Source organism: Hypanus sabinus, chromosome 23 (assembly GCF_030144855.1).
Source record: "Hypanus sabinus isolate sHypSab1 chromosome 23, sHypSab1.hap1, whole genome shotgun sequence".
Taxonomy (NCBI): Eukaryota; Metazoa; Chordata; class Chondrichthyes; order Myliobatiformes; family Dasyatidae; genus Hypanus; species Hypanus sabinus.
The window spans coordinates 41,639,876-41,654,426 of NC_082728.1; the positions used below are offsets into that span (position 1 = coordinate 41,639,876).

Genomic DNA, 14,551 nt, shown 5'->3' on the forward strand with positions numbered 1-14,551 from the left:
TAGATAGGTATCTTATGGATAGGGGAATCAAGGGATATGGGGACATGGCAGGAACCGGGTATTGCTAGTAGATGATCAGCCATGATCTCAGAATGGCGGTGCAGGCTCGAAGGGCTGAATGGCCTACTTCTGTACCTATTGTCTATTGTCTATTCTCTGTAAAAAAAAAGCATCAGATGTTCAGCAAATTCAAAAGATTGGCAAACTACAACAATCTTCAAAAGAGGGATTGCTTTAAAAGGTGAATTTCAAATTGAAAACCATTTCCAAAATAGCATATGTTTGATTGAAAAAACATTTCCAAAATAGTGCATCTTTGATTCTGTTTGAATAGCTGTTCCATTCACATCTGAATTATTAACAATTGCATCAAGTGGTAATTGCAAGGCCTTGTATAGGTAAGTATGGTTTAAAATTATTTCACTGATTCTTATTATGGCAACAATTCTGTTCCTTTTGAATGGGTTATAAAACACATTCTTATTAATCAGCATATCTTAGGCATACAAAAGTGCAAACTTCTAGACAGTTTTCAGTTCACACATGTTGCTACCCTCTTGATCTTTCGTATTATTCACAGAAATAAATGTCTCACCAGTGATTCTGACTTTCTTGAACTCTGTAACAGTGGCATTCCTTCAGCACCAGCTGCCTCCCACACATTTCAGAAAGTTCACAGAATTTCATCACACATTTCAGAAGAAAGTAAGAATTGCTTGATGGAAAAAAGACTTCTCTTTCATCTTGTAAAATTTTCTAATATAAAATCATGACAGAGTTATTGATTATGACAAAATCACTATGAATTGCTCTCCACCAGATTTGGAAATAAAGTGAGAAAACACTTTGTGAATCATAATTCTAAAGTCACATATTTTTTCTCACTTATCACAAATTTAACACTTAATCACTAATATAATGGCTTAGATTTTTCAGCATTTTTGCTGATAGGTTTTGGAAGTTTCCCTTGTCAATTAGGAAGTCCTGAAACTCAAAGTGCAAAGGAAATGTATTATCAAAATGCATATATGTCACCATATGCAACCCCGAGATTCATTTTCTTCACAGTAGATACAAGAAAACACATTAGAGTTAACGAAAGGCCGCACCCGACAAGCTGGACGAGTACCAATGTGCAAAAGATAGCAAACTGCAAATACAAGAAAGGAAATTAATAAATAAATAGATAGATAGATAAATAAGTAAACAAACAAACAAGCGAGCAAGCAATAACTATTGAGAATCTGAGGTAGATAGTCCTTCAAAGTGAGTCCAATGTTGTGGGAACAATTCAGTGAGGGGGTAAATTAAGTTATCCCTCTGGTTCAAGAGCTTGATGGCTGAGGGGTAATAACTTCCTGGACCTGGCTGTGTGGGTCTTAAGGCATCTGTACCTCCTTCCTGATGGTGACAGTGAGAAGAGACCTTGGCCTGAATGGTGGGGGTCCTTGATGACTGATGCGACTTACCTGTAGATGTGCTCAGTGGAAGGAAGGGCTTTACTTATGTTGGACTGGGCTGTTCTCACCACTTGGTTCCTCAGCTCATCAGATTAGTTCCTGGCTGCAATTGCTGGTGCACCCCGTGGAATCCAACTGCACAGAAGAATTTTTTCTGGTGTTTGATTTACTTCTTTTTTTATTTATCAGTGGGTTGTGTTTTTTTTTAATTTTGTTTTTAAACTGTGATTAATTTTTTAAATGTATGAATTATTTAATTCATTTTTAATAAGAATAATCCTGAAAAATGCTGATGCTTTGAGAGCTGGCAATCTATTGGACTTTGCCACCTGTCAGAGACTATCAGAGGAATTTCATGGGCAGAGCTTGTTCTAGACCATCGAGATCACTACTCAGGTCCTTGTCAACAAGATCAGTCCTTTACAGCTAGTTAAGATACCTTTGGAGAATGGGAATCTGGAATGGACAAAACAAAATGTAGGTAAAATCCGTGCAAGATTCTACACAAATTAACATCATAATTAACTCCCTTCAGATAAAGTCTATGTCTTCTGGAACTGCTGTTCTGGAACAGCATAGTTTACATGATTAGCAATCAAAACAGCAATTACTTCACATCTTTGACTGACAACATCTGCTTATGATAGTTTTCAATTGTGATTAGAATGCTCCACAGTTTTCTGAGGCTGATTGCAACATTTCTATGTAAGTACGGCATCGCTTCATAAACTGAGCTCTACACTGACCTTTTAGTTGATCCCAATATCTATTTACTTTCTAATTACTGAGCATAATTGTAAAGACTTTGGTTTCTTATAAACATGGATCCCTCAATCTCTTACATTTGCCATTCACCTTGCTCCTTCAAGTTTAAGCAGAAGACCTTAATCATTTTACATTTCTATTCATTGGAGCTTGCATGTTACTGGTCTACCCGCTTAATTTTCAGATATATTCAAATCTGTCAACTGCTTTGCTTATGTTTTTTTTTAAATCATTAGCTTGGTACTATAGTCAAGTTTAACCATAATGCACTTGTTCTGTAGTTTCAGAACATTTACAAAGATATTGATCAAAAGAGATGGTAATATAGATAATATAGATCCCTGTGTGATCTTAATAGTAACATTCTGGAGTTTGGTGACAATTTCAGGCTCCAGGCTTTTGTGGTCATCTAATTTTGAATCTATCCTTAAATATTTCCACTAACTCTTGCTTCATTTATTTGTAATACCAACCATTCTGGAGGAATTGTAAATACATTCAAAGTAGATTTGTAAAGCTGGTATAATGCAGAATACATGAAACTTAGAAGCAGTCTTTCATGATTTTGCTTCTGTTCAGGAGCTTCATAATCTGAAATGATAAGTTTATTTACCTTCACATAACATCTCTCTTTGTCCAACCCTCGGGCACTTCTTGAGTGTTTGGTGATTTCTTCAGCAGTGGTGTTAAGTTATTTAGGTGGCTCCTTTATTTCCTGAAGGATACCTTTCTGTACATTCCATCCCTTGAGGATTATGTTCCTTTTCAACAGTCATGTTAGCAGTGTGAATAATGTTACCACTTATTCAGCAGTAGCCTCTCAGTCCCTTTTGAGATCAATAAATTAACCGTCTCCTTCCTGTGAAGGCAAAGTGGAAAACGATGAAATATATTTCGAATCTACGTGACATCACATGTTCCAACTTGAACCCATTTTCAGTGCTCTCTCTCTAACCTTGCCTTTCCTTGATAAAACTAAGCTCTTTTACTTTTGCACCCTTCTCTTCCCTTGCCATGCCATACTCAACTTTTTCCTTTGCTCTTTTGATGCCATTTTTACACTTCAGTCGTGCTTTTGGTGTTGAACGTGGCTGGAATTCCAGTTTTGTTTGTGGCTTTAAATATTTTATTTCCTCTTTGTGCTGATAGGTAGTGTTGTTCAAACGTTGCACTTCAGCTTCATACCTGGCTTTACTTGGGTTTCATTTCACTCTGAGGGAGACTGGATGTAAGAGTAATTGATGAGTAACACAAGCGAAGCTGCTTTTTCTATTTGTTTTAACTGAGTATTTTGTAGTAAATTTTTTTAAAAATCCAAGAACTAAAAGTGCAGTAATACAATTCAGATAAAAGCAGTTACATTTGTACAGAAAGCAGTTGCAAAGTACCTAAAATGAGGATGGCTCCTTCTTTGTGTAAATTGATCTAGAGAGAAAGGCCATCACCAGGCGAAGGATTTCTAAGAATAGTAATTAATTACTCATCCATAGAGAGCATTATTCATATTGCCTTATGTTTTAGATCCTTGTAAGGTGAATAGGGAGACATCAAATCAGCTGGGAGCATAGCAAGGTTCACAGGTGCATGTCTGATGAATAATAACCACGTTTGAGCAAGGCTCCCAAAGGGGGAAAGGGAGCAAAGCTCAAAGTCAAGTAACAAGTCAGAATGCAGTGTTAATTTCTATTCATAAAAGCAAAATGAACAATTCACTATCTGTGTTCAAGGGAAAAAAAGGCTTTCCAAATTCAAAAGTTATTGCATAAGCTGATTTATCTGTGTTCTTTCTTGATGGTTGAACAACGTAGAAAAAATTCTGCTTGTGATGTTTAAGAAACACTGGATTTCTGCTGGAAGCAATTGCTCCAAAAGGGAAGCTCAGACTAGTAGGGACTTGGGCTGTTTGCTCTTCATCCCCTCTCCTGGCAACTGTGTATCCATGATGCATGCAGAGCAAAGGAGGCTTACAAAGTTCAGCTAATAAAAGAAAGACTTACACATCATGGAGAAACATGAGTGAATTTAAGACCCTGCCAAGCAATATGGACAAAAGTTGGCAAGGTGTGAGAATATAGAAGTGACCAGCTTTGAAGGCATAAGAAAAAATAATCTTCATAATTTAAAAACATTCAGGCATGACTAGTTCCTTTGCCTTCTGGACAGAAAGACAACAAGATTCAGGAAAATTGGGGGGGCGGGAATAGAAGAGTGGGCGTAGAGTTTGTAAGACAAGCAGAAATCAGCTAGTATGTGAATTTGACGAGGGCCAGAGCTAATTGTGTGTGAACCTGACAGACTAGAGTACACATTTATCAAAAAGCATTTGTGAAGAATCAAACCAAGAAAAACAGTGAACAAGAGAAAATCTGCAGAGGCTGGAAATCCAAGCAACACACACAAAATACTGGAGGAACTCAGCAGGCCAGGTAGCATTTAGGAAAAGAGTACAGTCAACGTTTTAGGTTGAAACCCTTCGGCAGGATGCATAGTGACACACCTTCCCTCCACCTTATAGTTCTGCTGTCTCCCCGTTTCAATTCATATGAATGGTCTCAACCTCATGACTATGCACTTCCCTCCACAGATACTGCCTGGTCAGATGTGATTTTCCAACATCTCATGTATTTCCAGGATGGGAATTTTATGAGAGCATGATCCCAGCTGATCAGATTATCTTCTATACATCTTATCAGCAAGCTAAAAATCAAATTAAAATACACAAGTGGAGGCTCACGCTACATTAAAAAAAGAACACCTTGAAATAAGCTGAATAATCAAAGTAGGAAATAGCAAGGGGAAATCTATAATTGACCATTGTATATGATTCTGTGATTAGGCTAGGGTTAAATCAGGGATTATTGGGTGGTGTTGCTTGAAGGGCCAGAGGACTTGCTCTACACTATATCTCAAAAAGTAAATATACCAACTGCAGGAAACACTACTGGTAAAAGATGCGAGAGGACAAGTAAATATACAAGCGTAGGCCTGGCCACTTAGCAGAATGATCAATACAATTTAGCCATGGACCAAAGATGTACTACTTCAAAAACATACTGGATAGAGTGAAATCAAAGTATCCAGAACATGAGAGTGGATTTAAAATCAAGTGTAAATTGGTCCGGGAGCTTAACCTACGCATATCATAATGGAAAAGAAAGAATAGATATTAGTTACTGCCAATATTTCCTGACTAAATGAAGTTAATAAAGTTCCAAAGCTTGAAAGGGGAAATACCTAATATCAATCATTTCAAACAAAATCAAGTCCGCAAGGAATTTTGATTGCAATCACAATTTTTTAAACAACGGCTTGGTATCTGTACAATCATTTCTCTCCAGTGAAGTATTCACTGATAAAAGACCATCAACTTAAGATGTTAACCCTGTTTCTCTCTCTGCTTGTGATATTTGAGATGCTGACTGTCCCTTTTTAATTTTATTTGTGCTGTGCAGGAGTATGATTTCTGAGCTGCTTGCCTAGAACAAAACATGTTCCTACCTTGCTTGTGTTGATAGCTATTGGAGAAATAAGCAAGCAGGTCCGTGTTGCCCTGTCAACAGCTAAGGTATCAAGAGCTGTTAAAGTGATGGAACTTTTGGAATACTATATTCTTACACTTACAGGAAAGGGCAAGATGCTATCTTTAAATTTATGTGTGTACTTAGAGCTGCCATAAGTAACTATAGGATCTGGAGAATAGTTTCTTTGTAAATTGGTTTTTATTATAGGAAATAAGTGACTGTCAGATGATATGAAAAGTATTTTGAAGTGAAAAATTAGCACAATAAAGCTAATCAAATGAAAGATATGGACAGACCATCACAACCAGCATTGTTTTGCTACACATTCAGCATTAACTTAAGTGTGGGTATGATGTAAACAAAATGGTAAATAGTGAATGCCATCCCTCGCCTCCACTCCCCTTAAGCCGTTTGTGGTCATGAATAAGCAGCTGTCCAAACTTTGTAGCTGTGGGTTAGGTCTACAGGTCAGAAGTCACACCTGAATAGCTATTTAGAAATAGGAGCTGCGACAAACTAAGCAATAAAGCCTGTGCTCTCCCATTTTCCATCTTTTTATCTTCCATGTCTTTTTGTCTTCCATAATTCTCATTACCTCCTACACCACCCAACCAAGTCCTGGAAAGTTCCCCATTTTCTAGGCTCCAAACTTTAAAAGCTGCTTGCCAATTGGTGCACAAAGGTTATTTTTTAAATGAATAAAGCCACATTAAAAGTGAGATGAATCATGTCCCTTCCTCCAAACTGGGACATCTGAGAATCCAATCACCTGATCCATTGTTTATCTGTGCTCAGGAACAAAGTTTATACAGGACAGTGGGTGAGATTACTCATGGATAGTTTGTGGACAGCAGAAGCACCTCTTGCAAATGTAGCCTTTGCAATATGTATGAGGTTTGGCCAGAATTAATTGTAGCCCTGGGTCATAGAAGCCAGTTCTTGGAAAATTACACCTGGTTGGTCTTCTTTCACCTAAAAATAAATCCACCTCCCCTAAATCAGAACAACACTCCTCATCACTGGCAGCCAAAAGCTGGCAACCTCTGATTGTTTGGCCTGATATTTAAACTCTAGTCCCAATTTCACCACTTGCAACCATAATGCCCCCCCCCCCCCACCCAACATTTCTAATATGTGATTCATTCCCAGAACAATGATGTATCTATGTGCCTTTACTTGCTGCATAATGGTGGGAAACATGAAGAAAAGCTTATCAATACAATGTGTCTGATGGTTGATGCTTATCATTAATGCTAACTTACAATGGATTTACTGGGCTGTAGTATTTTGCAGCAGTGAGTGTTGAATAATGCATTCATAGGCCTGAAATTCCAATGAAGTCAAGAGATTGTTTCAGGTCATTACAAGCTTTTTAAACAATTAATATAATACATATAATGACATGGAGACACATGATTCTGCAAATTCTGGCAATCTTCAGCGTCACAAAGAAAATGCTAGGGGAACTTTGTGGCTCAGCCAGCACTTAGGGAAGGAACTGAACAGTCACCGCTTGAGGCTGGAACCCTTCATCAGACCTACTGAGTTCCTCCAGCATTATGTGTGTGTTGCTTAATAAATATAACAACTCATTACTCAATAAATTTGCAAGTATTGATCCAGAATTCTTCAATGATCGCAAAACACTTGTGCATTGGTACTGGTTTATTATTGCCTCAAGACCACAAGAGGTATGAGCAGAAATCATCAGTCACTGAAGGTGAATGAGCAAGTGCAGCAGGCAGTGAAGAAGGCTAATGGAATGTTGGCCTTTATTACAAAGGGAATTGAGTACAAGAGCAAGGAAATCCTCTTGCATTTGTACAGGGCCCTGGTGAGACCACACCTGGAGTATTGTGTACAGTTTTGGTCTCCAGGGTTAAGGAAGGGCATCCTGGCTGTGGAGGAAGTGCAGCGTAGATTCACAAGGTTAATTCCTGGGATGTCTGGACTGTCTTATGCAGAGAGGTTAGAGAGACTGGGCTTGTACACGCTGAAATTAAAGAGATTGAGAGGGGATCTGATTGAAACATATAAGATTATTAAGGGATTGGACAAGATAGAGGCAGGAAATATGTTCCAGATGCTGGGAGAGTCCAGTACCAGAGGGCATGGTTTGAGAATAAGGGGTAGGTCATTTAGGACAGAGTTAAGGAAAAGCTTCTTCTCCCAGAGAGTTATGGGAGTCTGGAATACACTGCCTCGGAAGGTAGTGGAGGCCAATTCTCTGGATGCATTCAAGAAGGAGCTAGATAGGTATCTTATGGATAGGGGAATCAAGGGATATGGGGACAAGGCAGGAACCGGGTATTGATAGTAATTGATCAGCCATGATCTCAAAATGGCGGTGCAGGCTTGAAGGGCTGAATGGTCTACTTCTGCACCTATTGTCTATTATCTAAATAGTCCATTTGGTCCATCGAGCCTGCTCTGCCACTTTATCATGGTTGATCCATTTTTCTTCTCAACCCCATTCTCCTGCCTTCTCTCTGTAACCTTTCACATCCTGACTAATCAAAAACCTAACAAACTCTGCCTTAAATACACCAAAAGACTTGGCCTCCACAGTCGACTGTGGCAACAAAATCCATTGATTCACCATCCACTGGATAAAGAAATTCCTCCTCATCTCCATTCTAAATGGAATCCCTCTATTCTGCAGCTGTGTCCTCTGGTCCTAGACTTCCCCCACTACAGGAAATATCCTCTCCACGTCGAATCTATCTATACCTTTCAACATTCGATAAGTTTCAATGAGATCCCCCTTGATTCTTCTAAACTCCAGTCAGTACAGGCCCAGAGCCATCAAATGATTCTGTTATGATAACCCTTTTGTTCCTGTAATCATTCTCGTGAACCTCCTCTGGATCCTCTCCAATGTCACCACATACCTTCTTAGATGAGGGGCTCAAAACTGCTCACAATACTGCATGAGGCCTCCCCAATGCCTGTAGAGCTTCAGCATTTTTATATTCTTCCTCTCAAAATAAATGCTAACATTGCATTTGCCTTCCTTACCACCAACTCAAACGGCATGTTAACCTTTAGGAAATCCTGTGCGAAGAATCCCAAGAATCTTTGCATCTTGGATATTTGAACTTCCTGTCCCTTTAGAAAATAGTCCCTGCTTTTGTTCCTTCAACCAAAGTACATGACCAGACACTTCACTGTATTTCATCTGCCATTTCTTTGCCCATTCTCCTAATCTAACTCCTTCTACAACCTCCCCACTTCTGTGACACCATCTGCCCGTTCATGTATCTTGATAACATCCACACACCTAGCCACAAAGCCATCAATTCTGTCATGCAAATCACTGACATATAACGTAAATAGAGTGTTGTATGTCCTAGCACTGACCACTGCAGAATAGCACTAGTCACCAACGGCAAACCAGAAAAGGTGCCTTGTTTTCCCCCCAACTCTTTGCCTTTTGCCAATCAGCCAGTCCTCTATCAATGCTAGTATTTTTCCTGTAATGTTATGCGTTCTTGTTAAGCAGTCTCATGTGCAGCACATTGTCAAAGGCCTTCTGAAACTTCAAGTACACAACATCCATTGAGTCTCTTTGTCAATCCTGTTTTTTTTTATTTTTTCAAAGAATTCCAAAAGATTTGACAGGCAAGTTTTTCCTTAAGGAAACCAAGTAGACTTTGGCCTATTTTATCATGTGTCTCCAAGTGCTCTGAGATCTCATCCTTAATAATGAACTTTTACAGCTTTCCGACCACTAAGGTCAAGCTAACTGGCCTATAATTTCTTTTCTTCTGCTTCCCTCCCTCTCTGAAGAGTGGAGTGACATTTGCAATTTTCCAGTCCTCTGGAATCAAGCCAGAATTTAGTGATACTTGAAAGATCATTACTAATGTTTCCACAATCCCTTCAGTCAACACACACAAAATGCTGGAGGAACTCAGCAGGCCGGGCAGCATCAATGGAAAAGAGTATAGTTGACATTTCAGGCTGAGACACTTAATCAGGACTTGAGAAAAATGAGATGAGGAGTCAGGATTCGAAGATGGGGGGAGGGGAGGAAGAAACACAAGCTGATGCTGAAACCGGGGTGAATGAAGTAAAGAGCTGGGAAGTTGATTGATGAAAGAGATACAGGGCTGGAGAAGGGGGAATCTGACTAGAGAGGTAGAAGGCCGTGGAAGAAAGAAAAGGGGGAGGAGCACCAAAGGGAGGTGATGAGCAGGTAAGGAGATAAGGTGAGAGAGGGAAATGGGAACGGGGAATGATGGGAGGAGGGTCATTGCCGGAAGTTTAGGAAATCGCTGTTCATAACATCAGGTTGTAGGATATGTAGACAAAATATAAGGTGTTGCTCCTCTAACCTGAATGTGGCTTTGCCTAGAACCTACACTCCATCCACCAGAAAAAAACAGGATCTCCCAGTGGCCACCCATTTTCATTCCACTTCCCTTTCCAACATGTCAGTCTATGGCTTCCTCTACTGTCACACTCAGGATGGAAAGACACCTTATATTCTGTGTGGGTAGCCTCCAACCTGATGACATGAACATTGATTTCTCAAACTTCCACCCCTGCTTGCCTCTTCATTCCCATTTCCCTCTCACCTTACCAGCCCATCACCTCCCTTTTTACATGCCTTTTCTGTCTCCCATTGTAACTTGTACTCCACATCCTGGTTACTGTCTGGAAGCCTGTATATGATTCCCATTTGGGTCTTTTTACCCTTGCAGTTTCTTAACTCTGCCCTCAGGGATTCTATATCTTTTGATCCTCTTTCTAAGGATTTGATTTCATTTTCTACCCACAGTCACCTCACTCCCTCTACCTACCTGCCTGTCCTTTCAATACAATGTGTATCGTTGGCTATTAAGCTTCCAACTATGATTTTCTTTCAGCCATGACTCAGTTATTCCCAGAACATTATACCTGCCAATCTCTAACTGTGCTACAATAACATCAACCTTTTCCCTTTTATGGCATGCATTCAAGTATAACACTGACAATCCTGTATTCATCAACTTTTTTGTATTTGTCCCAGTGTTTTACTGCAACTCATCCCACTGACTCCAATTTTGCCCCATCATCTGCCTGTCCATCCTGACAGTCTCACTGCATAGTGTATTTAGTTGTCTACCAGCTACCCCATCATCAGCCCTATCACTCTGGTTCCCATGGCACTGCCAAATTAGTTGTCATGTATACTGAGATACAATGGAGCACATTGTGTGCTATCCAGGCACATCTTTCTATATATAAGTACATCAAGGTACTAACTGGACACCATGCAGAGAGTGGGGTCACAAGATTCTGCAGATGATGGAATCTGGAGTCACAATCTATTTTCAGGAGGAACTCAACAGGTAGAGTGGGATCAGTAGGATGAAAGGGATTGTCAGTGTTTCAGGTTGAATTCCTGCATCAGGATATTGACCCAAAATGTCAACGATTTCTTCCCGCCCATAGATGCTGCTTGACCTGCTGAGTTCCTGCAGCCGACTGTTAAAATGCAGAATATTGTATGCATCTATAGAGAAAGTGCAGTACAGGTACTCTATGGTGAGGTAGATTGGGAAATCAAGAAATTATGTTTATCACATAAGAGATCCATTCAAATATCTCATAACAATGAGAAGAACCTCATAACAAGAAGCAGTTTATGTGTTTTCAAAGCCTTTGTATTTTCTGGCCATTGGGAGAGGGCAGAAGGGAAAGTGATTGAAGTGAACTTGTTTCTGTTGGCTGTTTGTTCTGACGTAAAGACACTGTACATCTTCTCAATGCTTTTTAAATGGAATTTCACAGGGCCTTGGCAGATATTTTACGAAACCAGGGACCAATCCCAGTGCCACACTTCGAGAGGGAGAATATGACAGCAATAGATGGATCACCCAAGGATAGCTCGCCTGTCAGAACCACCAAAAACCATTTTACGCCAGTTCGAACATCCAAGGGTAATCATGGTAAGTCAAACTTCATCTAGAGACTGGGTTCTTATGTTTTTCATGAATTCATCATTCGTTGTGACAATACATTTCTGCTTGGTGCAGAAGCTCTCTAAGATGCTTCATTCACATACTATGTATTAAACTAGACCTAGATCAGAGCAAGGTAAGTTGAAAACCTAAATCAGACATGGGTGCAATAAAATCTGAACACATTTGATTTTTTTCATCATTATGGCTGTTAGACATTGATAAGATTTAATATGACAACCATTAGAAGACTAATAACTGAGACAGATCAGTTATATACCTGCAGCTGTATTGCATATAACTGGCTGACACATGGGCAGAGTTCTGCTGTCAAGTAGCTGTTTTTCATTTTTGGAGTTGGCAGTCGATAAAGTCCTTCTTCTTAATCTGATGTGATTGGTAATCATGCAAGCATTAAAAGCACCAGTGAGCCGCCCAGCATTTTCAGTATCCCCATTTCCAGGTAAATTTCCAGGCTGGAGATTGTTTGGGGCTTCAGTACGGTACAGATTTGCATTGGGTTATTTGACCTATTGAGTCCATTCTGGCTTTACATAAGAGCAATCCAACCAATTCCATTCCCTCAATCTCTCTCCACAGCTCAAATTCATTTTCAAAATATTGAAGAACCCCCAGAGAACAATGAAATTGATGATGCATCTACAGTATTGTTTTTGTTTGGATCTGACTCGGTGTCAATTAGCTGCTGCTTTTATACTTGCTTTATTCCTCTGATTTCCTAATTCTCAATGATTTTTAATTCAACTTACACCATTCTCAATGACCTGTATCCCTTTTTTTTGCCCATTGCATTACACATAGATCAGAGCAGGACAGAAAAGGGCCTTCAGCCAAGAATGACTGTGCCAAACATGATGCCGAATTAAGCTAGTTCTTCTCTACTTCTTCATGAGCCAGAACCCTTCATTCCTTGCATATTCATGTGTCTATATTACAGGCTCTTTAATGCCATTCTTATATCTGCATCCATAACTACCCTACTGACCCATACCAGACAGTAACATCCTCTGTATAAAAAAAATCTGGCAAACTCATGTCTATTAAATTTCCCCCGTTCAGCTTTAGTGCATATCCTCGAGTACTTGATTTTTCTACCCCTTGAAAAAGATTCTGACTGCCTACCCTATCTATGCCTTTCATACTATTATAACTTTTTGTCAGGTCACCTCTCAGCTTCCAAGACTCCCAAGTTTGTCTAAGCTCTCCTTGTTGCTCATATTGTCATGGAGACAGCCCCCTTATAAACCTTTTTTGCACCCTTTTCCATGTATTGACACCTTACCTGTAATGGGGCAACCAGAATTGCGCAGTTTTTCAAGTGCAAGTTTTAGTAGTTATAGTGTTATTTCCAGACTCTTATACTCATTGCCCTGACCAACAAAGACACTTGCATTACTTTGAATCCATTGTTTTGATTGCCTAAATCTATCGACCACCTGTTATGGTACTTGTGTTTAGGGCAGCAATGAAGGTCCTCCATCTCTGGTGGTGTTCACGGTTTTCATTGTGTCATTAGATTGGTTTTCCCAAACAGGAAAAAATCTGCAGATGCTGCAAATCCAAGCAATACACACAAAATGCTGGAGGAACTCAGCAGGCCAAGCAGTATCTATGCAAAAAAGGACAGTCGATGTTTTGGCCTAAAACATTAATTTTTTTCCATGGATGATGTCTGGCCTGCTGAGTTCCTCCAGCATTTTCTGTGTGTAGTTTGGTTTTCACTGCTGTCAGCCATGCAAGTTCAGGATGGAGACTCAGGAATACCATCGCACTCAGATGTAGAAGAATTCTTCAGTAACAGTTTTGTTTTACCCGGTCAGGGTTGTTAGCACTGAGCTGAATCCCCAAACCTGGAGGATGAGTGCACCACTCTCAGTCTGGCCTCTACCCTTTGATCTGTTTTTTTCTTTGATTTTTGATCCTACCAAGAGCCAAAGCATAAAGTGCTGACTCCAGCCAACATAGCTATCCGAGTCATTGAGACACACAAACCTCCAAACCCTGTGACAAGGAATCGCCTCAATATTGACCCACAATGATAGCTCGCTTTTAATGCTTTGATCTAAAAATTGGATGCGTGTGACAATAAAAGTAGTGTTTTGGGTTTCATGTTTGGAATCAGTCTTCCATAATAAATTGTCATTTTCTGATCGATGGACATAGTAAACATGACGATGATGGTTTAACTATGATGTAATCATGATTTGGTGGACTATGGTGTTTTGTGGTTGAACAAAACATTTGCTTATCAAGAGTTGGCAACACTACTTAAGGAGAATAACTAGGAGACATTACTTACGAAAGACCATAGCCATTTATTAACAAAGCACAAGATTGGCTATTAATAACTGACCTGCATTTCAGCACTGGGCCTGCATGATCATCTTCCAAAACCTAAAGAGTCAATGATACATCACGTTGTCAACTTTTCCTCAGTGATAAGGTCTTTCTCCTTTTCCCTATTCCAAAAATAAGGCTCTGTCATTCTCAGTTTGCACACCTTGCATTTCCAAATTCTAAGCTCCTGGGGAACATAGAGAAGGCTGTGCCTGAACTAAATGAAAATCAATGAAGAAAATGGGTTATAAAGCTCTCCTTGTACTTCACGAATCTGAATTCAGATATTATGTACATTCTGCTTCCAACATAAGAACTAAGTGTTGGTTGTAACATAGATGAGCAAATCATAAAAAGCAATCCTTCATTCAACATTAAGTGATCATGAAAATGATCCAAGAATAAACAGGATATTGGGGTAGGGAACTCGTGTTGTGACAGAAGCACACTGCTATTGTGACTGTGAGATTAATGTTACGGTGCTGTATTGAGGCAAAAT

General features: G+C 39.6%; 1 protein-coding gene across 1 annotated transcript in view; it reads left to right on the forward strand.

Annotated features, from left to right (window-relative positions):
• LOC132380153 (protein shisa-6-like) overlaps nucleotides 1-14,551 on the forward strand; it is a 568,432-nt gene that overhangs the window by 60,651 nt on the left and 493,230 nt on the right. Inside the window, exon 3 of the mRNA XM_059948780.1 lies at nucleotides 11,525-11,682. Coding sequence (XP_059804763.1) covers nucleotides 11,525-11,682 — 158 coding nt within the window. The remainder of the gene's footprint in view (nucleotides 1-11,524; nucleotides 11,683-14,551) is intronic.